General features: G+C 19.1%; 1 protein-coding gene across 1 annotated transcript in view; it reads right to left on the bottom strand.

Annotated features, from left to right (window-relative positions):
- Positions 1 to 11175: 11175 nt before the first annotated feature.
- LOC129614111 (guanine nucleotide-binding protein G(s) subunit alpha) overlaps positions 11176 to 27752 on the bottom strand; it is an 89679-nt gene continuing 73102 nt past the window's right edge. Inside the window, exons 3-11 of the mRNA XM_055528504.1 lie at positions 13926 to 14793; positions 13752 to 13848; positions 13561 to 13681; positions 13299 to 13427; positions 13052 to 13231; positions 12826 to 12950; positions 12370 to 12443; positions 12125 to 12271; positions 11176 to 11436 (exon numbers count right to left, since the gene is read on the bottom strand). Of these exons, the coding sequence (XP_055384479.1) occupies positions 12125 to 12271; positions 12370 to 12443; positions 12826 to 12950; positions 13052 to 13231; positions 13299 to 13427; positions 13561 to 13681; positions 13752 to 13848; positions 13926 to 14210 (1158 nt within the window). The 5' untranslated portion in view covers positions 14211 to 14793 and the 3' untranslated portion in view covers positions 11176 to 11436. The remainder of the gene's footprint in view (positions 11437 to 12124; positions 12272 to 12369; positions 12444 to 12825; positions 12951 to 13051; positions 13232 to 13298; positions 13428 to 13560; positions 13682 to 13751; positions 13849 to 13925; positions 14794 to 27752) is intronic.

The raw sequence follows: 27752 nt of genomic DNA, 5'->3' as shown, positions 1-27752 counted from the left end.
TAAAACTGGTCCATTTGTTGATTTTGATATTTTGTATATTGTATATATACATACATATTTTCAATATATATATATATATATATATATATAAAAAAAAAATAGAGAAATACATATTATAAAAAAAATATACATAGTAAATTCATTATAAAAACAAAATTTTTTAAATTAAAAACAAAACAAGGCTAAAATATACGCGTTGTACATTTTCTAAAACAATTTGTGTTTTACTATGAGAAAAATTTTTTTTTCTTAAGAAAATAAAAAATTTACCAAATAAATAAAATACTTGCTTCAAGAATATTGATATTATAAAATTCATATTAAATATTAATGAAACTAATTAAATAAATATTAAACCGTGAAATTAATACGATACAATTAAATTTTGTGTTGTAGTTTTGTAAATTATCAAATTGTTAGGACATAATGGCATTGTATATAACAGAATTAAAGATTCTTTATCCTTTCTCTCATTTTCTTTTCTTTCATAAATATCTTCAAAAATTATTCAATATATTATTTATACATATTATATAAAATTTTAAAAATAAAAAATTAGTGAAATGGACAGATAAAAATTAATTTTTAATATTACTATGTCAGTTATGATTATGTACTTTATATTGTTGGTAATTATAAATTTTAAATTTATTAAAAATAAATATGGAGTATGAAAAGGATAATAAATATTTTTTTTTTCTTTTAATATTTTGTGCTTTCGTATATATTTTATATTATTTTTTTTTCTTAAAAAATTGTATAATGTTTCTGTTTTCATAGAAAAATAAATAAAGGAAGATTTTTAAATATATTATTATAGTATATTATATGTATAATGTATGAATGAATAATGTACGTACATTAGTATATTTTATAAAAATATATTTTATCATAATTATTAATATTACTGTTTTGTTTTTTTTTTTTTGTTTTTTAGTTATAATTATTACAATCAATTATTATTATATAATTATATTTAAAAATTTATTATATATTAAAATAAGGATTAGATTTCTCAAAAATTTTATTTTGTTATTTAACGTAAATTAGGAAAAACAAAAAAAAAACACAATATTGTAAATTAAACGATTCAATTGAAATTTATATATAAATAAAATATTAATTAAATAATGAAGCACTATGCTATATAATTTATTAATAAAACCTTATAAATTGAATTAGAGTTTTGAAATCCATGTATAAAATTAAAATGAAATTGTAAATTAAAAAGAAGTAATTAAAAAAATGAATATTATTAAAAACGGTGTGTATATTTTTAAAAACGTTTTATATTTGTTAGTTAATATTTATGTAAAGTTAATTAAACAAATTAAATATAAAAAAATTAATACCGTTTAATATGTTTATTTATTAATTTTAATATCATTCCAAATTTTTAAAAATTTTTACTCAAAATTTGCGGTCTTGTTTCTCCATCGTTATCTATTTAAAATATTCAAGCGGTCAACAAAAATTTACATGTTGTATATTAGTTTCTTAAACTTCATTTATTATATTTAAAGAACCGTTTTCAATAATGTTTTTTATAAATTAAGCAAAAATTATTTTTATTTTGCATTTTAATTTTAATTACATATTTATATTAAAAAAAGAAATTAATAAAATTATTAGCGAAAAAATTAACTAAAATAACTTAATTTTTTTCATTAATGAATTGGATATAAATTTTTTACTTCCTTATTTTAGCTTATTTTAAGTACTATTTTAAATTTTATTTTTTTAATTTTAATTTTATACTGGTATGTGATGATGTAATGTGATGAAATTTATTTTATTTAATGTATTATATGATTGCAAATTATTTATATTCTAATTTATATATTTTTTTTTTGTTTCTATAGTTCTTCAAAAATTTTTATACTAAAAGTTTAATATTACATTTTTCTTAATCATAATACGATGTTTTTTTTTTTTTGAAATATGAAAATGAGCTACAATTCATGACAGATTTTTGTTTTTTTTTCTCTATAGAAAATTTATATTTATAGAAATATATGTGTGTAAGAAAATGTAGTTTTAGATAAATGGTTATGGAAATGGAGATTAGGTATTTTGTGTTTTTATTTTTGTTCTAGAAAAAATATAAAAGATTCCGTTTTAACTAAAAATTTATTGTTCACATTTAATTTATTTAAAAGTAAAAAAGTTTAATTTAAATAAACTTATTAAATTAATCAGATGTAAACTTGAAATTTTATATAGAAATTCAATATTTCGAAATAAAGTTTATCTTTTTTTTTCTTTCAAATAAATGCAATAAAATTAAATTCATTACATAGATAATTTATATTAAATAAATTTTTATGTACTTTAATTACTTCAATTATTTAATAATATAATGTCCATATTCGATTTCCGAATTTTAATTTATGAACCAATAAAACACATGTATTACCAATTATAACAATAATTTTAGTATTGCTAAAAGAATTTTAATTTTTGGAAACCGAAAAAAATATTGAAAACTTTAAATTTTTTTTAATTTTAGAAATCAATATATTTGTGAAATTGAAACGAGAATCGAATTTTCTGAAATTCTATTAAGAATGTAACAAAAATGTAAATTTCCAGATAATGTCCAAACAATTATTGAATAAAAATAATTTAATTATTTTTTAAATATATAATTTGAATCTAATTGTGCTATTTGGAAAAAAATTACGAAAATATCAAATACAAATAAGATTTATTTCGCATAATTTATATAAAATTTATAAAAAAATATAATACTTACTTCAATAAATTTTAAAGGTAATTCAAATGTACAATAAATTGTTTAATAAATTCCTTTGGTTTGTAAACTTTTTAATTTACAATAATAGAAAAATCTCGTTATCCAAATTCAACTAAAATTTAAATTATTATTTTTCAATTATTTAAGATTTGACATTGATGGAATTTAGAATTTTTTGTTAAATTTTTCTATTATATTCTATTTTTATAAAATTTTTCTAGTTTTGTGCCCCGATCCAAAATAAAATATCTCTTTAATCAAGTAATTTAAAATCAATTCATTTTTGATTCAGGATTTTTTCAAATTTCAAGTTTCATTCCGATATTAGAGTTATTCATTTTTTGTTTTCTTTGAAAATTTTGATTGAAATTTCAATAATTTTGATTGAAATTTCAAGAATGGTAAAAAATATTAAAAAAATATAAATAAAATGAAATTTTTTTTCTTCTTCCAAAATTAAAATATAAAAAGAAATTAAGACTGAAACCTAAAAAAAAATTATTAAAAAAAAAATCAATTATTTGTTTTTTAAATGAAATAAAACTCAAAATCAGTTTTTATACTTAAAACAAAATTTTTATTGCAATTTATATTATTTTTCCAAAAATTAAAAATTGAAAAAAAAAAATTAATATTAAAATTCTTTTTTTTTTTCAAAATATTTTCTAAAGTTATATTTTTTTTTTATTTAATTTTAATAATAAATGAACAAAAATTATAACAACTATACAAGCAAAAAAAAAAAAACTAAACAAATAAAATTAATAATAAGAATATTTTATTATAAATGTTGTGTGGGGATGTGTTTATATAATATATATAATATTATGTATAACAAAATTAATAAGCTTCAAAAAAATATATTTTTTTTATATTTTTTCTTAAATATTTTAAATACATAATTTTTTGTATTATTTTTTAAAGATTTTTTTTTTAAGCGGATTCTATTCGTCAATCAATTAAATTATTATATTTATGTATATTTATATATTTATTTTTTCGTTTTTCTATTATAAATTTAACTAAATATTTTTTCTATTTTAATTAAACATTGATGACCTAAAAATATATGTAATAATTATTGAAAAATATTTTAATTTTCTTGAAATTTTTAATATTTAATTATATTGTAAAAAAAAAAGAATCCTATATATAAATAAAAATATTAATGTATGTATATAAAATTGTTTTTCATATTTTTGAAAAAAAAAAAATATATTAATGTCACGGTAAAAATATATAAATATCTATATATTAATTAGAAAATTTTATACCCACAGTATATATTTCCTAATAAAAATTACAAAATATCATTGATTCAGAATAATTTAAAAAATTGTTAAACTATTCTTAATTAATAATAATTTTAAATTATGTATATTTTTGTCAATTTGAATGTACATGAAAGTTATTTTCAAATTCCAATTTCAAATTTGAAAATATCAAAACATTATAATTAAACTAACTTGTATCCATATATTTTAATTCAAATGACCAATATTTGTGTATTTTCAAAGGTTAAATATGATGAATGGATGCTTTAGAATAGATTATGGTTTTAATAATTTATAGTTTTATTTTGTAAAATTAAATGAAAATAATTTTGTGATTTTTTTTTGATTTTCTTTTTCTACTTTTACCGTAACAGATATAAATATAACATATTTATTAAAGTAAATATATTGTATAATTACAAAATGTACATGTAATTTTTTGTTTTTATATAATTTTACATTAAATTAAAATGAGAAAAATTTAAAAACTAAATTCCAATTACATATATTGAATTGAATTTTTTTTTTTCACATTTTCAATCATTTCAATATATTTAATTTATGCATGTGTTTCCTTTATATTTTTAAATATATATTATATAATGATACTATATAAAAAAAAAAAATTGTAATTAATAATAATAACATTAATGCTATTTGTCGCGTTTAAATTATTATAAAATTATATAATAAAAAAATTATATATATATATACATATATGTACATAATTTTTAATTATATAATGTGTACGTATTTTGATTTTATTAAAATTTAATTTAGAATCAAAAAAGAAAAACTAAAAAAAAAAAAAAAAACAAAAATATATAAGCTTAAAAATAGAAGATAAAAATATTTTTTTAAATTTATTTTTTGTTTTTATATACAAATATTTATAGATTTAAATACATTCATAAATTTATAACATATATTTAAAAATTAAATTTATTTAATTATTATTATTCGCATTTTTTTAACTAGTTCAGAAAACAATACATAATAATTTTAATTATTTTGTATAATAATAACAAAGAATTGAATGAAAAACAAAACTCATAAAAAAAAAATATATTTATATATTTATAATTTGAATAACAGCCTTTATTTTAATTATTAACTTTTATATTTACTCTTTTTTTTTTATTTGTTTACAAAATATTATATTTCACTGAAACTATTTAGAAGCAAATGGGAAAGTGAATTGTATGTTATTAAGAAAAAAAATATGTTTTACAAAAAATTGAAAAAAAAGCGATAATAATAATGAAAATATACTAAAATTTAAATTATCTAGTTGAAATTTTGGTTAATATATTATTTTTGTTTTATTGTTATTTTCGAATATTAAGATCAAGAAGCAAATTTATAAAATTGTATAAATTGTAACATAATAATTTATTGTTATTAAATTAATATATGATTTCTTTTAAAAATTATACGTTGATTTGAAAAAAAAAAAAAATAAAAGATTTTAATAATTTTACCTTGAATAATATTTTGAAATAATGATAAATTTAAAAATACTAAATTTTATGTAAACATACATATATTTTTATAATTTATTTCCAAAATTTATTAAATATAAAATTCCTGTTAAATAATTATACTTATAAAAATTTTATTTCAATTTATTATAACAATAGAAAATTTCATATTGCAGAAGGTAATAAAGTAGCTATAAACCTTTTTTACAATGAATAATGTCGTACCGAAATTATATTAAAAAAAAAAAAAAATTTGTGTCAAAATCACGGTAACTAAATTATTATAATAATACGTAAGTTCTAATAAATTTATGATCTATATTTATACACTTCTACAAATAATTTTATTATTTCTGTAAGAGCAATTATGCTTTCAATCTATTTGACAATTGAACAAAATCAAAACATAAATTGAAGAAAATTTAAAATAAAATAAAAGATATAACAAAAAATGAAACTCATGGTGAAACTGTAATAGAAGTAAGATAACACGGCCTAGTACAAGAAAAAATGATACAAATAAATTGTAATGTTTTTTATGTTATTTATATTGTACTACTCTTTTATAAATTTATATTAATATCTTACAGTTATTTAACTTATTTAAAGCACTATAACAAAAAAATAATGAAGCTGAAAATAAATTTGATAACCTATAATTTTAAGGGATAACAATTTCTTATAAATAATCATTTTTATTTTATTATTGATATTTGCATATCCGCTACTGGGCAGTAAATGTGGTGGTTACTGTAAAAATATATGACAAAATAGGAAAAGATTTGTTTAATCTGAAAAAATTGTGAACTCATACTATTTCTAGAATTTGATATATGTTGGATAATGCAAGTGTTTTTAATTATTTGTAGATCAAAAATGTATGTAGATCAAATTTATACGTATTAGATATTGTTTAAAATTTTATGACTTAAATTTTGTAAATAAATTTTGTTTAAAAAATAAAATTATTTATTAACATTAATTATATTTATATATTATGTATGTTTTAACTGAGAAAGAAAATTCAACTGATTTTTATATGAATTAATAATAAAGGTTGTGTAATTTAAATATTTGATTTTTCAAAATACATGATTTAAAATCAAATTACTTTAATTTAGCTTTTTGTTTTTTTGGTATTTTATGCGGTTTATTGTTTTCTTTATACAAGGAATGAGATTACAATGAATTAAAAAAATAATAAATACATATATTATGCGAAATAAATTTTTAAAAAATAAAATAATTTTATTTTTTTTTAAATAATTAAATTTTTTCAAAAATAAATTAATTTAATTTATACGTAAAATTTAATTAAATTTGAAATTTGAATGAAATTTATTCTTGCTATCGCGGTATTGTTTAAAAAAATTTTAAATTAAAAAGTGTAAGAATTTTAATTTTTATGATTTCAATTTCTTTAATTTTTAAAGGGAATTTAAATTTTATTAACTATAATTTGAATGTGCAATTGAATTTCTTTCTCTTTCTTAATTAAATTTTGAAATTAAGTCAGGGACAAAAAAAAAAAACAAAAAGAAAATTTGAATTTATTTTATAATTGTAATAGTTTTTTTTTTCTTAATTTTATAAAAATTTAATTAAAACTTACAATATTAAATAACAAAATTAATTATCTATGCATATTACAAAGAAAACAAAAAATTGAAAGCAAAAAATAACAAAAATAAAAAAAAAGAAAATTATATTATGTTTAAATAAATTTTTTCCTACAAATTTTCGATATTTAATCAAATTTAATTTTGTTACAATTTTTCTTTTACTTGTATTTTAAATATTTATTTGTTTTAAATTGATGTTATATATATATTATAATATTGGTGATGTAGATGAAGATGATAAATTGGGAAGAAAAATTTATACAAAAATATAGTTTAAAAATATAATTATTATTATTTTTTTTTTTTTGTATTTTTTATTCTCTTCAAATTTTTTTTCTTAGACTTTTACTTAGCAAACAGAATTAGCTATGTATGTATATTTTGTTTTTTTTTTTTGTATTTTATTAAATTTTAATTTGACATTATACATATTTATTTTATTATTATTTTTTTCTTTTTGCTTTGATTTTTATTTATTATTGAATGATAGTTTTCCATTTTGTATACATATATATATATATAAATGTACGTATTTTTTATTTTTAAGAAAAATATAGATATATATTTTATTATTATTTATTTTTTTTTTATATTTATTCTACAATTACAAAAATAAATTTTTAATATTAAAAAAGTTTAAATTAACTAAAAGAGAAAGTTAATAAATAAATACATAATTAAATAAGATAAAAAATTGAAAATTGAAATGAAAAAGATTTTTTAAAAACGATTTATTAAGATTATATTGTTAATAAAGTTAAAATTATAATAGTAAAAGTATAATAGCATAAATATAAAATATATTTTATCTTTATAAAAGTTTTTTTTTTTGTTTTTTATGTTTTAGCCTTATCTTTTATATTTTGAGTTTTTATAGTTGATGAATAAGGAAATTTTGAATCCAATAAATTAACAAATTTTATTAGTTTAAAAAATCAATAGTAAAATAAATTGCAATTGAATTTATAGTTTGACTAAGAACATTTAGAATAATAATAATAAAAAAAAAAAAAAACAAAAAAGAGTTTTTATTAAAATTTTTCTAATAAATATATTTTATATAATTAAAATTTACTTAATTAAAAATTTTTCTAAATATTTATTAAAGTTTTATAATCAATTATTTTTAAAATATATTTATTAATGAAGTAAGTATTTGAGTTTTATGTGAAAGAGTAAGCAATTAAGTTTTCCAGATAATATAAAAGATATAGTTAGATAAAATTTAGAAATAGATTTTATAGACAACTCATGCACATAGAAGACCTTATAATAAAAGTAAAACATTATTAGTTTCTCCTATTTTGCTATTGTTTGAATTTGAATTTTCATTTCTTTTGTTTTTCTTAAAAATATTCTTTTTTAATGAATATTGTTTTGTTTTATTTTATTATGTTTATTATCTAAGAAATACAATTTGTATACAATTTTTGTTTTATCTATTGAATCGTTATATGTATATATGTAATTATGGTTATGTTATTATATTGCTTTGATATTTAATCATTCATATTTAATGATTTTTACTGAATTTTTTAATGTAATTTTCTAATATTAACAAATAATATTGTTGTATATTAATGAATAAAATATTGTTTATTATATAAACGTACATTTATTTATATTATTTAAATTTTGCATATTTAATAATGTAATTCGTACCAATTATTGAAATATGATTTTGTATGATTATTTTTAAATTTTTTTTAATAAAATTTATTTATGTTAATTTTATTTTGATTGTATAGCTAAATATGTGTTTTCCATTGTTTATTTATTTATTTATTTTGTTTATTTTTTAGAATTTTAGAAATAATAAACAATAATTAGTTATGTCACTTTACATAATTCTGTGTCGAATGTTAGGTAAAAATTATTGAAATGAATTAATGTAAAATATGCAAAATATTAATATAGTAGTAATGTTTATTTTTTATTATTTTGGAGAAATATTGGTGTTTTTGTCATAGTTTTAATATTAAATGATTAATTTAGATATTTTGTTATTAGGTATATTTCTTTTTTATAATTTAATTTGAGGATCATTTACATTATATTTATAACATAATATGAAAATAAAAAATTTTTTAAATATCATAGTGTTTTTGTTTTTTTTTTTTCATATAACAGTGCAAAACATATTTAGCATTAAATAATGTAATGTAACATTCTTCATATTAAAATTTTCAATTATATAAATTAAGATATTCAATATAATAAAAGAAAGAAAATAATTAAATAATAAAATTTTATAGTTTTGTTTTCAATTAGTATACGATAAATAAATTTAAATGTATAATTTTTTTTTTCATTTCATTCCAAAATGAAGACAAGAATTTTAATGTTTTGCTTTTATAATTTTCTTGTTCTTAACAACAATAATAGTTTTTCATATTATAGTTAAAATTTAATTAATATTTGCAATAAATTATATATACTTATATTATGTAGTTTTCGGCTGTTGTATCTTATTCTATTTAAAATTATATGATTTTTGCTTTCTCAAGAACAAACACATTATAAATAGGAGTAACGAATAATAAAAGAAAATAATATTATAAAATTAATATATAAAAATTTATATTTTGTATTTAATAAACAAATTGTATTTTTAATATATTTTATTAATAAAAAAATTAATAATATTTTGTGTTTATATTAGAAAATATATAATTCATTTAAATATTCATAATTTATATGAAAATATTTATATAATTCATATAATTCTACCAACAAAATTTAGTAAAATTGAAATTGATTTATTTTTTGGATAATAAATAATAATTATTGTAATTAATAATAAAATTTTATTTTGTTTTGTATATTGATAATTTTTCAATAGGGGAAAAAAATAAGATTTCGGATTTGCGCTGATCTCTTAATTGCTTACTTTTATTTCTCAAATATTTCTGGTATTAATCTAAAGATCAAATTCTAAACAAAATATTAAAACAAAAAAAAAAATAAATAAATATAAAGAAAAAATAAAGTATTTAATTAAAAAAAAAAAAATTGTATTAAAAATAAACTTTTTTATTATTTTCTTAATTTAAGATTTTTAAGGTTTTTGTTTTTTTGTTTTTGAGTTTCTCTTGTTTTCTATTTTGAAATTTATTTTACTTAATTTAGTTAATTTTATTAAATGTTGGTTTTTCTTTTCATGTATTTTGAATAATTTATCATTTTTTTTTTTCAATTTAATGAATATTTAAAATTAGTTTTCTGTTTGTTTTTCCTTTTTTCTTTTCCTCACAAATATTATGTTTAAAAAAAAACAAAAAAAAAAAAAAATCTTATTTATTTATTTTAAAAATGTTTCAACTTAAGCTTAATAAATATAATTTTTATTTTATATTTACTTTAAATTTGTTTATTTTTTATTTTGTTAATTTTTTTTTTTGTTTTTTTTTTTTTTTTTGCATTTTTTCTTTATTTAAATATTATATTTAACCTAAAAATGAAATATTACAATTATTTATTTGAAGTTTTTTATTTTTTTTTTGTTTTTTAATTTTTAATTTCCTGCACTGAATTTTTTGTTACTTTTAGTTTTATAATTTTTATTTTTAATTTGTATATTTATTTATTTAATGTATTTGGAAATTATTATACATGAAGGTGTGTACGTATATGTATATTTGTTTGTGGGCATGTGTATGTTTCTTTGTGTGATATTTTATTATATTTTAATTAATGTATTTTAGATTTTATTTTATTCAATGAGTGATTTTTTTTCTTTTGTAATTAATCGTTTAATAATAGTTTTGGTAGTTTGTTTGTTGGTTTTTATTTTGTGTGTTGCATTTTGTGTGTTTTTTTTGTTAAAATGTGTTTTTTTTTTATTTATATTTTGTTTTTATTTATTATTTATTTTTTGTATTAATTTGTGTGTTTGGTTTACATTGAATCCTTAAAATTAAAAACAAATGTATATATACATATATGTATAAATATATTTTTATATAATAAAATAGAATAGAAAAATTAAAATTAAAAATTATAAAATAAAAAAAAAAAAATGTAGTTGGTACGATTTCTTATATTATTTTTTTTTCCTTCTTTTTTATGACTTCTTTGTTGCAGTTTAATTTAAAATTTTTGTATTATAAATTTATAATTTTTGTGTATTTTTTTTTTCTCAATTTTAATTTTCTGATTCTGAATTTTTTTTTTTAAATGATTTTGATAGTAGACACGACAACGATTTTCATTTATGACGAATTTACTTTTTTTTTTGTTGCTTTTTCTTTTTTTGTTTAGTTTACTATAATGTGATTTATGAAATTTAGTTTGCGTGATGTTATCTAAAAAAGAGAGAAAACAAAAATAATTTATTTTAAAATTTATTGTTAATAATATGAAAAATTGAAAGGATTTTTTAATCAAAAATAGCATTTTCAATTTGATGTCTACAAAAATTGTTACAATCCTTTTTTATTGATTTATGAATTTTTTATGGTGTATATAACACCGAATAAATATTCGGACGTTTATCAAAATGCAGACCTAACATCGAATTGCTTTATACTGTGAATAAAATAGTATTACTGAATAAGTCAAGTTGGACTTTAACATTTGCATTTTGGTAGACGCCCTAAAACTTTTGATATTTGTATTTATATTAATAATGAAATTATTATTCGAGTTTATACAAAGTAAACAAATGTTTCCAAAAATTTTATAATTACAAATTACTAATTTATTTTTAGAACTTTAAATTAAAATATTATTATAATTTTAATTAAATTTAAAATAATTTACTTAAACATTTTATATACACATATATTGTGTCCTAAAAATTATATTATTAATTTTAAAATTATCTATATTCTCAATAAAAATGCTATTTTCTTTAAGATATGAAAATACAATTTGTTTGATAATTTGTTTTTAAATATTTTTAATATTTATAATTTTGATAAAACAAAAAGTAATGATGATTATTGTTTTTGTTTTTTTGATCAATTAATGAGTATTATATTTTTATAATACCTATAAAAGTTCATATTGACGTAGATGCATTCTTTGTATAATGTCTCGACAATCATTGAACACTCTTTTTATATTTTCAGTATCAACAGCACATGTAAAATGCGGATAACAGTAATGTCTACCCTCGCCACTAGCAGTTGAAATACGCTAAAATAAAAAACAAAAATTTTTATATTTGTATTAAAAATTATTGAAAAAAAATAGATATATATATACATATATATATGCATATGTATATGTCTTACCAAAAACTCATCACGAATAAAATATTTAGCTCTAATTACTTCTGGATCTTCTCCAGGTTCTATAAGCGCATCATCTAAAAAATTTAATTAAATAGAATTTTATTAAAAATTAAATTATATAGTATATTAAATTCAATATATGTTATTTGCTTATTGCTAAACTAATTTAAAATATTTACAAATAAATATTGTTAGGCGGTAAGGTATGGCAAGTGACAATACACGAATAAATACAACAAAACCTGATTGAAGACTAAAATAAAATTTTTAAAAAGTGTCATTTGCTATAATATAATTAAATATGGGATGTTACATTCCCCATTTTGAATTAAAATTATATAAAGTTTTGAAATATCGAAAAAGCATAAAGATGAAGGGCTACGTTTTGAGAAAATTTGTAAATATATTTATTATGTGATGTCACTTGCAATTCATAAATTATTATTATTGACATACTTGGCGTTTGATATCTGTTGAATTCAGCAAAATAATCAGAAAGTTTACTTTTACCAGCTTTCACTTTTTCTGCTAATAAATCTTGTTTGTTAAGGAATAAAATAACTGAAATTGTACGTAACCATCTAAAATTAAAATAAATTATTGTTTTAGTATTTAAAATTTTGTTCTAGGGTTTTGTTTTTAATTATAATAGTAAAAATATGTAAATAGTTTTCAATTTTACCTATTATTCCAAATACTTTTAAATAAATCAAGTGACTCTCTAAGTCGATTTTGTGTTGGATCTTCACGAAGAACCATATTATAACTAGAGCAGGCAGTTACAAAAATAATTGCAGTTACATCATTAAAACATTGAATCCATTTACGACGTTCATCTCTTTGTCCACCAACATCGAACATACTAAAATATAATAGAAAATAAATTAAACAAAATAAATTTTAAAATTATTATAAATTATTCTACTCACTGGAAATTAACTTTATCAACTTGAAATCTAGTTTCGAAAATGCCTGATGTTAAGACACGGCATCGTAAGATGTCCTGTTCATTTGGTGTATAATTTTGTTGTTTTATTACATTCACACGATCTAAGAAACTATATTAAATAAAAGAGAAAAAAAAATCGATTAGAATTTTAATAAAGTACTTAAGTAATAATTCTTGCCAACAAATTTTCATTGAAATTGTTTATACTTTAAATTATAGCTGATAAAGAGTCCTATACTTACTATTTAGCACAGTCAATTAATTGATATTCATTTGATCTTTCAAATGTTTGCTGAACACCACGATCTTTCCACAGTTCTTCTGTGTGTTCATAGAATTCTGGAGGGTAGTTGAAATCAGGACCTAAAATTGTAAAAAAGAAAAAAAATTTAAAATAAATTTAAATTTTAATATAATTTTCAAAATTTTATACCTGAAGCATAGTCTTGAATATATTCGACTCTAGCTTCATTTTCTTTTTTTTCTAATGCTACAGGTGGATTTAGCGTGCTCATAGCACCGGTAATTGTCTAAAATAAAACATATTAATAAGTTTATTTTTAATTATTATTATTCAAATAATTATAAAATCATAAAAATAACTTACTATAATTGCATCACGGATATTCTTTTTGATATCATCGATTTTTTGCTTTCTTTCTGATTCCGAGAAACCGTTAACATGAAGAATTCGCATTTGCTTAACAATCGTTGATTTACCAGATTCACCAGCTCCCAACAGGAGCAATCTATGCGTCGCCCTATATACTTGTTTATCTTTTTGTAATTGTTTTGTAATGGCATCGCTACGTCGTTTTTGACTTTTTGAATCTTCTGAACCGCTACCAGCGGCATCCGTTTGTTTTGAACCAGCTGAACCAAAACAGCCCATAGCAGTCCAGGGCGCCCACCAACAGGTGGCTCCACCGTCTGGTGTACCGTCGGGAGACTCTGCCCCCCTTGTTTCACCGTTACGAGCCAGCCTAAATTTCAATTCAGTTTTTTAATTTTGTTCCTTCGTTTTTCCGTATTAGCCACGTTTTCTTTTTTTTATATTAATTGGTTTTACGAAAAAAAAAAAACAACAAACCAATTCAAATTTTTGGTCAAAAATTATTTTAAGAAGGTTTTTATTTCCCTCTATACTAGCGTGAAGAATAAAAAATTAACAATTTTAAAGATTTTTATTTAAATAGTAAATAAAATAAATTTGTGAAGTAAAGAAATTTGTGTTTTTAATAAGATTTGTGTTTTTTTTTTTGTTTCTCTCTAATTAATCAATTTGGCTCTTATTGTCAGTTTATTTTGACAATATTGACACTTCTTCTAGTTTTGAAGGGTAAGTATTCCAATTTGTATAAATTGTGCTTTTTTATTTTAAAAACAAATGTTGCCTTTTAAATCCAATCAATTTATTTATTCTATATTTTTAATTTCTCATGATTTCTTTGTGTCTTTTTCATATATAATTTCATCTGCAAATAGATAAAAAAAAAAAAAAATTTATTAGTTTAAGAAATTTAAATTTTTTATTTATAATACTTAATAAAATAAGAATTTTGGACTAATAATTTCATTATAGGTAACAAAATTTTAATATATATATACAAGATTTTCAAATTTAGCAAGGCAATATAAATTGTGAGTGTGCGGGGGTACTTCAGTGAGAATTCTTGGCGTTTAGATTTGGAGCCAACTACCAACGCCATAGAACTCCTCTTCAAATCTCATCAACCTTAACTGCTCATCTACCTATAGTACGTCGCATAAACCAGTTATATAGGCCCTTGGCACATTTAAACAGGTCTTCTACCTAAACTAGGTCGTGAGATATGGAAATTGGACGGAGTAGGTTGTGCGATATGGACTGATTTTTTCCCAGCACCAACCGACCCAACACATACTCTCGTAGATTGTTCTAAATATGTTTTTATTGTCGTTTAAGTATTTAGATACTAAGAAATAGGTGACTTTTTCTATAATTCCCAAGAACCTGTAACAATTTTGTTCAAATTTCCAATTTTAATTGGAATAAATTTTCCAATTTTACTTTAAAAGTAAGTAAGTATAAATATATTTGAAATATTTTCTGTATTCGGTTTGCTAGATCCTTTGATTGAATCGAAATTTAAATGTTACTTAAAAAGAACTGTAAAACTTTCAAAAATTTCTCCCTCTTTCTCTTGTGTTCATTTTTATAGAAAATTTTACATTTTATTATTATATTATATTTTATTAATTAAAATAATTAAAAAATTAAAATAATTTACAGAAAATAAAAAAAAACACAATCCTTTTTTCAAATGCATTTTTTAAATTTGCTTATTTTGAGATCAAAAGTTGAAAATTTACACAAAAAAGAAAAATTCATTAAAAAATAACAAAAAAAAAATTACAAAACAGAAAAAATGCATTTTGTATTCTGTAACTTTTCTTTTACTTAAAAAAGACGAAGAGATAAAAATACAAAAACAAAAACCACAAACAAATTTTGAATAAATGTTTTTTGTTTGTTCCGTTTTTTTTTCTGGTTTTGTTGGTAAATTGTAAAAAATTTCAGTTGACAAGTAAAAAATAAAAAAAAATTCTTTTTTTTTTTTTGAATTTTTATTATCATTTCATTTTTGTATAACAAATATATGAATATTCAACTATCATCATCAAGGATAAATAAGTACACACATACACAAACACACACAATGATACAAATAAGTTTAATTTGATTTTGTGTAAAAGTATTTTCAGATAAAAATTTAAAATAATATATACCGTTATTTATATATATAAATATAAATAATTGTTTGTATATATAAGAGATATATATATATAAAGTTCTTTATATACTTACAAATATACAATTTGTCCATCTTTTGGAAGATTTATAAAAGAGTAGCTGTGCTTATGTTTCTGGAGAATTTATAGAATATATATGTATATGTACATATGTATGTATGTCATTACGTTTGTAATTGTAATAAAATAATATTTTTATATGGAAAATTTTTAATGAAGGTCCAAAAATAGAATGCGTTATAATAATATTATAAAAATGTGTAACATAAGTATAAAAAAAAAAAATTATATGATTTTCTCTTTCGATTTTTTTTTCTTTTGTAAATTTTAATTTTTTACGTTTGACCACAAAAATGAAAATATTGTCCCGCTTATTTTTGCTTTTTTTTTTTTGTTGTTCTTCTAAATATTTACATATATATATTTATATATGAAATCACATCTATATGATTATTCTTTACAGGATATATACATTAATACATTTTGTAAAACATGCAAAATACAATATTAAATAAATTAAATATTAAAATAAATTTTTTTTATATTTCATTTAGAAAAAAAAAATTCCAACATTAAAAACGTAATTCAACATTACAAGTCTTTTATTCCTTTGAATTTTGATGATAAAATAAATTCGTGTTAAACACTTACATATATATACATGAGTATATATATTATACATGTATTTCAGAATTGAATTATGAATATTGATGAAAGATGATAATTTGTGAGGTACAAGAAGAGTTGAAAAAAATTGAAATTTCATTATGTTTTAAAAAATTTATTTATATAATTGTTTTTTTAAATTTATATATTCTGTGAAATTAATAGCATTAATGAGTGATTTGGGACCTATCTCTTCCCTTTCATATTTGTAATTTTCTGTTATACTTAGTTATTTATTATTAGTTATAAATAAATATTAAATACCATTGAAATTGAACAAAATTCAGTTTTGACTGACTAAGTTTCTAAGATATTTTGTCATTTTTATTTTACTTTGTTTTCTTTAATTTCGATATTATTTTCTTTTATTTAACCATATTAATTTTACATTTAATTAACATTTAATTAACATTTCACAAACTGATGTGCCATTTATTCCTATTTGCAATAATGATTTGTTATTGTGAAAAAAAACTGAATAAGTAAGAAACGTTGATTCTGATTTATATGCCCAAAACTTGAATGCTGGATCAATGAAATTGTCTTATAATAATAAATAAAGAAAATCTTTTTAATATTTTTTTTAAATTTCATTTTGATTTTTTAATATTGAAAATTAAATTCAACCCCCTAATGTATGCAATATTTTTTGAAAAGAACACAAAATTTTAAATTTTTATAACTAGGCAGCTAGTAAGCTAATTAAAAAATATAATCAAATTTATCTTAAATTTTTTTTTTTTGTAATTAGACAAGAATTCTGAAATCAGTTCCTAAATAAATGTCAAGACTAAATTACTTGCTAATTTTATTCAATATGTATATTTTGTACAAGAATACGGCTATGGAAAATTTTTAAAATCTTGATTTGTTATTATAAATCTAAACACTTAAATTCATATAATAAATATAATTTTAAAAATCATAAAAAAAAATTTTAAATGAAATTTTAGAAAAATAATTATCATTATGAAATTATAATTTAAATATACAATATGAACGCAAGTCACAAAAAAAAAAAATTTTTTTTTAACAAAAAAGCAGTGTTCAAATTTTGAAATATAAAATAGTGTGTATGTATGTATGTATAATATAAACAAAAATTACAATTAAGTATGTATATATATATATATGTATATAAATTTACAAATTTCAAATTAAATAACTCAACATTAATTACAGTAGGTGGATAGATAAAGGAAAAGAGCAATAAACTTATTTGAAATTTTAAAAATATTAAAAAATTTTTTCTTTTTTTTTTTTTTTTCAAAACTAAAAAATAAATTTAAAGTAAAATCCATACAACTATATGTATATATACATATATACATACATTCAGGTACATAAGTATATATGTATATTGAATTTTTTAATTTGGAAAACAGAAATTTAAAAAAGAAAATAGCCAAAAAATTTAAATATTTTAAAAAAAATTAAACAGAAAATTAAAAATGATTTTTAAAGATTTAAAAAAAAAATATGTATATATATATGTATGTGTATGTATGTAGGTATATGTGTATGTGTATATATGTAACTCATATGTATTTCTCAAAATATTGTATAATAATAAATTAAAAGAAATTTTAGACCGACTGGTGTATTTTTAAATACAAAAAAAAAAAAATGGTATGCTTATGATTTTTTTTCTTATTTTTCTTAATATTTTTCATTTTTATAAAAGATTTTTCACATTTTCACATTTCTTAATTTTTATTGTATAAGATTAAATATTTAAAATATAAAAATATTTTCCTTTTGTTTTTTTTTTTATTTTTTATTTTTTTTAAAGAAAAACAACCTAAAATTTTATTTTAACACAATTTTTAGGTTGAAATGACATCAAAAATTAGTTGAATATTATTTACTGAAATTCTATTTAAATAAAACAAACAGAATATAAAATAAATATTTTTTTTTTTTTGGAAATAAAGTTATATTTTAAAATAAATAATGAGTTTTGATGACGATATAACAATGGGGCACATGCACAACACATTCATACACATACGAATTTTATATTTAATTTTTTGTTAATAAAAAATATCTTGTGTGTTCTTCATATAGGTCATGCTTTTTTCGAAAATTTTTTTAATTTTAAAAAATTATTTTTGAAAACAAAAAAAAAAAATTTTTTTTCTTCTGACATTAATTACGTTATTTAATATTTTCTTTTAAGTACTTGTATTATTTTTTATTTAATAATTTTGTCTTCCTTTATTTTCTATATTTAATTTAAAATTTGGCGCCCTGTTTTCCTGCAAATTTTTTTTTTTGTTAAATATTAATAAATTTATTTTATGTCATCTATTTTATTTACAAAATTTTTTAACTTATTTAAAAAAAAAAAATAATATCTTTGATCTTATTTAAGTATATTTGTTATTTTTTTAATAATTAAACAATTTTTTTTATATATATAAGTAGTGTTTTCTATATGACAATTTACAAATTACAAAATAAAATTTTGATGACCTTTTCATATTTATTTTTGTATAGAACTGATATGCGTTAACTTAGTTGCTAGTAATTACTTAAAATTCTATTATTATTCATAAAGTTCTTTAGCATCATAATGTTTTTTTTTTTTAAATAGCTATGTATATACAAGTCAAAATGAAATGAGTTGACTTAGGTCAAAATCTGAAAAGCGAATATAATTTTTGAAATTTTTAAAATATTTTCAAAATTTTAAATTAGGTACTTGGAAGATGGTATCTAAGTATATTCATCTAAAAAGTTAACTAAAAATATTTGTTAAAAGTCCTGTTTTTAAATTAAATAGTAATACGAGTACAACAAGAATACATATTTAAATATTGTGTCTAATATTTTAGATCAAGTGAGATGTTATTGATTTGTATTCGTCTACTTTAATTTGATATAAAATTCACGTTAATCTACTATGTACCGGGATCGATCTAATATATAATCATATATTAAAAATCTTAACGAGCAGTTGTAGTTTTAAAACAAAATATTAGGTACAACATTATGAAACACATTTTCTTGACAGCACGTTCCAAATAAAGGACATATTTAGTACTTAGTTAGAGCTAAATTATCTTAAACGCAGATTTTTGCTAGCAATAGCAGATACATTATAATTTTGCAATAAAATGTACGTGTAACTGCATTTTACTAATACTAATATTACTATTACTAATTTTGTTAAGTATATATGTATCCTTGAATTTGATTTTGTCTCCAATTATCAACTTTAAAGAATAGTAGTATAAGTAGAATAAAAAAAAATTTTTTTGTTTGTGGTGAATAAGAAGCAAAATCAAAATATTCTTTAAACTGGAAATATTATTAGAATTTATAATATATACTATATATAATGATATAGATCTATTCATATATATTCTTATGTATATATATATATTCATATAAATGTAGATAATAACATATTTCATGATAGTAATAAGTTTTATTTAAAATAAAGCAATAAATTTAAATTTAAAATTTTCATCATTTTCAATTTTGTTCTCTTTCTTATTTTTTTTTCTTCTATATTTTAATAGCATGCATAAGATTTTTGTTTGATTTTTTCAATCTTAAAAAATCAAGTAAATTTCTTCAGATATTTAAATGAATTTTGACATGAGATATAAAATTTTAGTAGTCATATATGAACAACCCTTTGTTTTATTATTTCTATGTTGTAGTGATTCAAATATGATTTTGAAGTACATACTACTATAAAATTTGCAGCAAAAATATTAATACTACTTTGCTACAGTTTGCTAATATAACTTTGCAGTTATTACAATTTGGGTATTAAAGAGTACACATTACATAACATGTATACAGGGTGTTTCGCATAAGGTGGCAAATAATTTAAGCGATGATTCCTTGATCAATTTCCAGCAAAAAAAAAAAAAAATTCCAGTTACTCTATGTCGCCTCTTTTCGAAAGTATAAGCACTTATTTCTATGTAGGAAAATTTTAGTATCTCTTATTTCAACAGGCTGTAACTCGGAAACGAGTAAATTAATCAAAGAATCATCGCTGAAATTATTTCCCATCTTATACGATTATTCTGTTTATAGTACATAAATGTTAATCTCTTATCGATAATTTAGATATTATCTCTATCGCTAGGTAATCTACGAGTATAATATCTAAATTTTTTAGAGCTACATATAGGTACATATTTCATATTGTATGTACTAATTTTAAAATAAATTAACTTTTAATTGTGGATAAATTAAAGAATGTAAGTTGGAAATTAAGTAAATTGAAGAATTCATCCAATTTTCTTTTTGCACTAATTTCTAAATGTCAAATCAAATTCGACTATCAATATCATATTTTCACGCACATAACGATAATAGTTTTTTTTTTATTACAGCTATGATTTCAAAAATCAATGAAATTTTTCCACTACAGCTATACAATTAGACTATTGATTTCAAAATATTTGCTATTCAATCGCAATTGAGTTATCATATTCGAAAATGATGTGAAAAATCTGAATGCGTAAACTGTTCTCATATTTTTAATTTCTTTTATAAATTATTATCCAATTTTAATATTATAATTTTTGCTCAATTAATTATATTTGTTCCGCACCATAGAATGTTGTTTAATTTGCAACTATTATAAAATAGGTAATTACTTATATACATATATACATATGTATGTATATATATCGATGTATGTATATAAAGATATATATTTTTGGAAGTTATGAAGGTCATTTCAAAAATTTAGCTCTTTAATTGTATTTAATTAAAAAAATTTAAAAAAAGCAGAGAAAAAACAAAAACTATAATGTTTATACTATTGCAATAAAAATTTCAGTAAAAATACATTTGTATCAATACATATGTACAGGTATCCCTCGTATAACACGGTTAATTGGTTCCGTGTTATATCGAAACCGTGGTATACGAGGTTTTTAAAAAGATAACAAATTATGTACATAATATTGTTAGGTACAATAAATAACGTAATTACATCAATTCAAGAAAAATTTTTTGTCCGTGTAATATCGAGACCGTGTTATATAAAAACCGTGTTGTATCGAAACCGTGTTAAACGAGACTGTAAAACTAATGTATTTTCCGTGTAATATCGAAAACATGCTCCGTGTTATATCGAGAGGTAAATTTTAGAAAATCTAAAATTTCATAAAAAAATTAATGAAAAACTTATTAACTTTATTTTTTTAATATAAATAAATAATAAATTCAATCATAAGTAATAACGAACAAAAATAAAAATATAAATTCATAATGTATAAATCGTAATGAAACAATTTCATTAGATTAATTTGAATCATCGCTGTCATCAAAAATGACCCGTGACTTAGTATTAATTTTTTTCATATTTGCTTGAAAATCCTCGTCACTAGTTATTTCTTCATCAGATGAAGCAGCTACAAAATCAGATTGCAACTGGGCCAAAACTTCTCTATAACGACCCAAGCAACTTCTGAGATCTCTTTTTCGTTTTTTTCTCCAGACTGTTTACGATTCAAAATTTCTATTTTCGTATCGAGGGAAATAAATTTTCGTTTAAATATTTGTTTCTTGATTTTGCCAGACATTATCTAAATTTAAGGTTAAATAAAATATAGATTAAGTGCGAATTGTGACATTTAAGCTTGAATAATATTACCTTGAATTGAAATTATTATAAATTGTTTTATACAAAGACAAGCACTCTAGAGAAAGTTATTTTATTATTCACTTTGTATGTATACTTTAACAAAACATAAAGGATTAACGTTATTCTATTTATTTAATTTTTTATAAATACCACTTTTAATTATGTAGATAAGAATTAATTAAAATATTTGACATTAATATTTTCCTTTAGTTAGTTGAAACTTGAACGATCTTTCTTTATCAAAGTGAAAAACACAAGTGGCTTGACAGAGAATATAAATTATTCAAGTACATATTACGAAATGTATTTTGTATGTTTAAGTATTTGTTATTATTTTTAGGGGAAATCCCATTTTTGTTGTGTTGAATATCAAAATTTAAAAAAAAATTTCCGTGTAATATCGAAAATCGTGTTAAAAAAGTCGCAAATTTTATACCGTGTAATATCGAAAACGTGTTATACAAGTGCCGTGTTATACGAGGGATACCTGTATGTATAGAATTTGAGACAAAAAAAAATCAACAGATGTCGCTAGTAACTAGTATGGCAGTAGACATCCCATTTACGTTTTATTTCAATTAAAAAACAAAACTTTTTTTTTGTACTTCAGCTTTAAATTTTTTTTATAATTTCTTCTATTTTTTCTGCTATCCTTCTTCCTCTTCAATAGTAATTTGTTTTTATAATTAATAAATTATATAATTGTGTACATTCATGTATATGTACATATATGTATATTAAAATTTGAACACCAAGTTTTTTTTTGTGATTTTGAGAGCGGCGCTGTGTTTTCTTTTTCTGTTTTGCATATTTTCTATCTTTGGTTCTGTTAATATTTTTCTAAACTTTTTTTTTATTTACATACATACGTACATGCATACATAATGCAAAACAGCTGTTTCAACAATATAATAAAAAGATAAATGTAATTACATACTTACAAACATACGTTCATTATTATTGAGCTATTAAAAATGAATGACGGAATTAAGTGAGTGATGTGCCAAGAAAATATGTGTGTATGTAAAAACTTTAAAATAAAATAAGAAAATTAAAAAAATAAAAGCATCGGTCAAGTACACTGACTGATATAATTGTCAATTTTAGAATATTTGAAAAAAAAAAAACGGTATATGAAATAAATATATTTGAAAATTTTAATAAAGTAAAGTTGTGTCAGATAATCAATATAATTTGAATGATCATTACCATTAAGCAGATGCAATCTAGAGTAAGTAGATTTAACCGGAGTAAGATTTGAACTGATCAAATTTGGCGAGATTCTACATATATGTACATACATACATATGAGCATTATATAAAATTAATGTTCCATATTTTTCTGAATTAAAAATTACTGATAAGAGATGGAGCTAATTAAATATTTCGAAGTTATATGTGTTAAAGACAAAAATATTCAAGTACATCTAGTAAGTGTGATAAAATGTTAATATATAATTTAAATCGAAAAAAATATTATACATTTATGAATATGCTAAAATTTTATATTGAAAGCTCTGTGCTTTTTGATTTACGATTACTTTTTATATAAAAGACATTATGAACGAAATGCAAAATTAACGCACTTGGCAAAGAGTACAAACTTTAATATGCTATAAGTATTATAATAAAATATATATTATTTAAAGGTATATAGTATACGCATTGACATACATACATATATGTAGATCATCAAACATCAAGAAATTAAAAATTTGAATATGTACTCATGTACTTACATATGTACAATATACGATACCGTGCCAAGAGACATTGAAAACAAATCGTATATTTTTTTTTTTTACTTGTATTATATTCTATTTTTAGATTGTACTTTTATGTATGTTTATAATTATAATATGAATTCTATACATTGAATTAATGAATACACTATAGGATACTATGGTCTCATTAAAAAAGTAACATTTGAAACATATGAGAAATTTATTTTATATATAAATGGAAAGCAAGAAAATAAGAGTGTAATAGTTAAAAATTTTTTTCTGTCACTGATACATGACTCAAATATATATGTATAGATGTTTTATCGTGGCGACTATACTGTCAAAAATTAATGTAATCATATTAAAAGCATTTTCATTTTTCGGACAAAAACTGGTATTATTTCTAAAATATTCTAATTAAGGTTAGTTTCTGCCTTCATTGTAGAACTTTTTCGAATTTTCTAATATGCTCAAATTCTATTTCTCGTTTTGTTAGCCCCTTACTGGTATTACTGTTACGTTAATCAAATTGACAATTTTTTTTTAACTATTTTAATCATTATTTTTCGTTTTGATTTGACAGTTATATATATCAGTCAAATTGACAATATTATTGTTGTTTGATTTAATAAGATTTTCAATTACTTTTCACATTCATTTTATTTTTTTAAAAAAAATAAAAAAAATATTAAAGATTTTATAAAATTTTGCTCTAGTCTTCAGTTTTACAAAATTTTCAATAGAATTTGACAAATAAACTTTATTAACATACATAATGTGGCACTACTTATTGTAGACGAGAAATTTTTTTCAATGAATTTTTTCAAATTTTCTACGTGTTCAATTTTAAATACTTAAATACGAGTATAATCTCATTTATCTATGATAATATTTGATGGTACATTTTATGTATGAAATAAAATTTATTGAGCAGTCTATATGTGATTATCTTCACATAATTATTATAAATCTAACTGTATTTACGATTATATACATTTAGTAATATGTATTTGTTGTAAAATTTTGCATATTGTAATTTCACTTGTATGTAAAACTTATTATTTAGGAATACGTATACTTATTTGCAAGCATTATGAATGCATATGTGTGTATATACAATATAATAATTACAAAATTATTATGAATTTCATTCAGAATTATTATATGAAAATATATATATATATAGATTTCTCAGAAATTACTTAATAATAAATATAAAAAATAAAGTAAAAAATATAAATTTTATTTATTTAATAATTTTTAAAAATAGTTTTTCTTTTGAAAACTTTAAAATTTTTTAATTTTAAATGATTTATTCGTTGTTTTTAGCCAAAAGGCCAAATTTTAATGCACTTTTATAATAAAAAAATTTATATGATTTTTAATGTTTTTTTGTAAGAATATTTTGTATAAGTAAGTATATATATTTATTTTGTTTTATTTTTTAAATTAATTAATATGAAAATAAATTAATTTTTTATATTGAATCAAAAGTTTTATATTATAAAAATAATAAATTTAATAAATAAATTTTTATAAAAATTTTCTTAAAAAAAATATTTAAAATATTTTTATTGTTAGACACACTCACGATTTTTATACCCGTACGAACGTATGTTCGAAGGGTATATTAAATTACTCTAAGATATAATAAAATAAATTTTGAAATTGTATGGCAGCTACCCCAACCAGTACTCCGATCATATCCAATTTAAATAGGATTCTGGCACTTAATACAAGAAATAATTTGTGAAAATTTGGTGAACTTCGCTCAATTAGTTTTTGAGTTATCACTGGGACGGACAGACGGATAGACAGAGCTAAATCGACTCAGAATTCGACGCTGACCATTATTTCTTAGCGTTAGAAACGGTAAGGCAAATTTAGTATAACCTTTGAACATACGTTCGTACGGGTATAAAAATTTGCGATCATATATAAATGCGGCCATAATATAGATTTGAATAGATTGTGTATTCAATATCTAATATAAATTAATTTAAGTATAATATAAAATATTACTAATAAATAAATTATAATTTTTTTCTTATTAATAATATAAAATATTTTATATCAAAGAGTTATGCCTTTGGTATTTATAATTTTGATTTATGTATGTTTTATTTTTTTTTTATTAATTTTATTTTATTTTTGGATTATCTGTTTGAAAATTCATTTTCGCACATAAGTATTCTTTTTTCGTATAAAATATTTTACAAACAATTTTATTTAATATTTTTGATTTATTTATTTATAATTAAAAAAAAAAAAAATTTCTCATAATATTTTCATGTAAAAATATTTTTTAAATATCTCTATAATAAGATCATAAAATTATGTATAAGTATGTATTTTATATATATATGTAATAGAAAAATAAGAAAAAGAAAATCTAATTTTGAAAGGATTGAATATGGTAATGTAAACGCAATAATATTAATTGATTGCATGATTAAAATTAAATTGAACAAAAAGAAAAAACAGAAAATTAAAAATATATTTTGCATTTAAAATGCACATATATACCGCACATATATATTGTAAGTATATTTACGAATATATTATGAAAATTTTTTATTGAACTTTAAGAAATTTAACGCAAAATAATAAATTTTAAAACTGAAATTTATAGCGGAATTTTTGTTAAAATTTAGTTTTGGTTATAAATGAAGTAAAATTGAAATTTATTACAGTAAGACTTATAAAATGTGTATATATATATACATACTTACATATGCATATTTATTATTATTTATGTTGCATTATATTGAAAATATTTTAAAGTTCGTATAAGTTTTCAAATGTTATACTATTTTATCAGAGGCATATGAAAAAATTATTTAAAAATTATAGTTAAATTTAATCAATATAGGTATAAGCTTAATATAGAATTGTAGTTAATAATTAAACTGTAATATTATTTTAAATATAGAACTATAATTTATCACAGGCATTAGTGATAGAATTAAATTTAATTAAATTCACATCAAACCAATTATTTGTAAAATAGTATATTAGAAGAGACAATAGAAGAGGTAAGTAGACAAAGGGGTTAACTGAGAATTTGTTGAAAATCGAGCTACTCGGATAGAACATCATTAAATTTCATATATTTTCAACTGAAATTACTCTTATAACTAGAAACTTAATAGAAGACGAGATTGACAGTGCACATTGTAACCCCTTTGTACAATTACCGCTTCAATTTGTCTCCTTACATTATTCTCTTAATATACTCTATCATTATATAGGTCTAAGGGGAAAATATAAATTAAAAGAAGAATTAACAAAGTGCTCGAACTAATATAATCAATAACGGTTAATTACAGCTAAATATATACACACATAAATGAACATGTTTTTTTTCATAAGAAATTTCGTTGCTTTGGGTACTACCTTGTTCCACACGGCAATTTTTTATTATGTTGATCTAAGAGGGATTTTGTATGTTTTAAACAAAAATCCATAGCTTTTAATAGCTCACTATTTTAGTGAATATTTTTTAATTTCGGCAAGATACAAATGAGATCTAATAACTGAAGTATTTTGATCAATCATTTGGTCTTCTATTTACAAACTTTTAAATAATATAAGTATAAAAATAATTTTTGTTATTGTGTTCTTATATCAT

Source organism: Condylostylus longicornis, unplaced genomic scaffold, assembly GCF_029603195.1.
Source record: "Condylostylus longicornis isolate FDR11 unplaced genomic scaffold, ASM2960319v2 ptg000101l, whole genome shotgun sequence".
NCBI lineage: Eukaryota > Metazoa > Arthropoda > Insecta > Diptera > Dolichopodidae > Condylostylus > Condylostylus longicornis.
The sequence above is the reverse complement of the archived record's forward strand: the minus strand, read 5'-3'. Positions and strand labels throughout refer to the sequence as shown.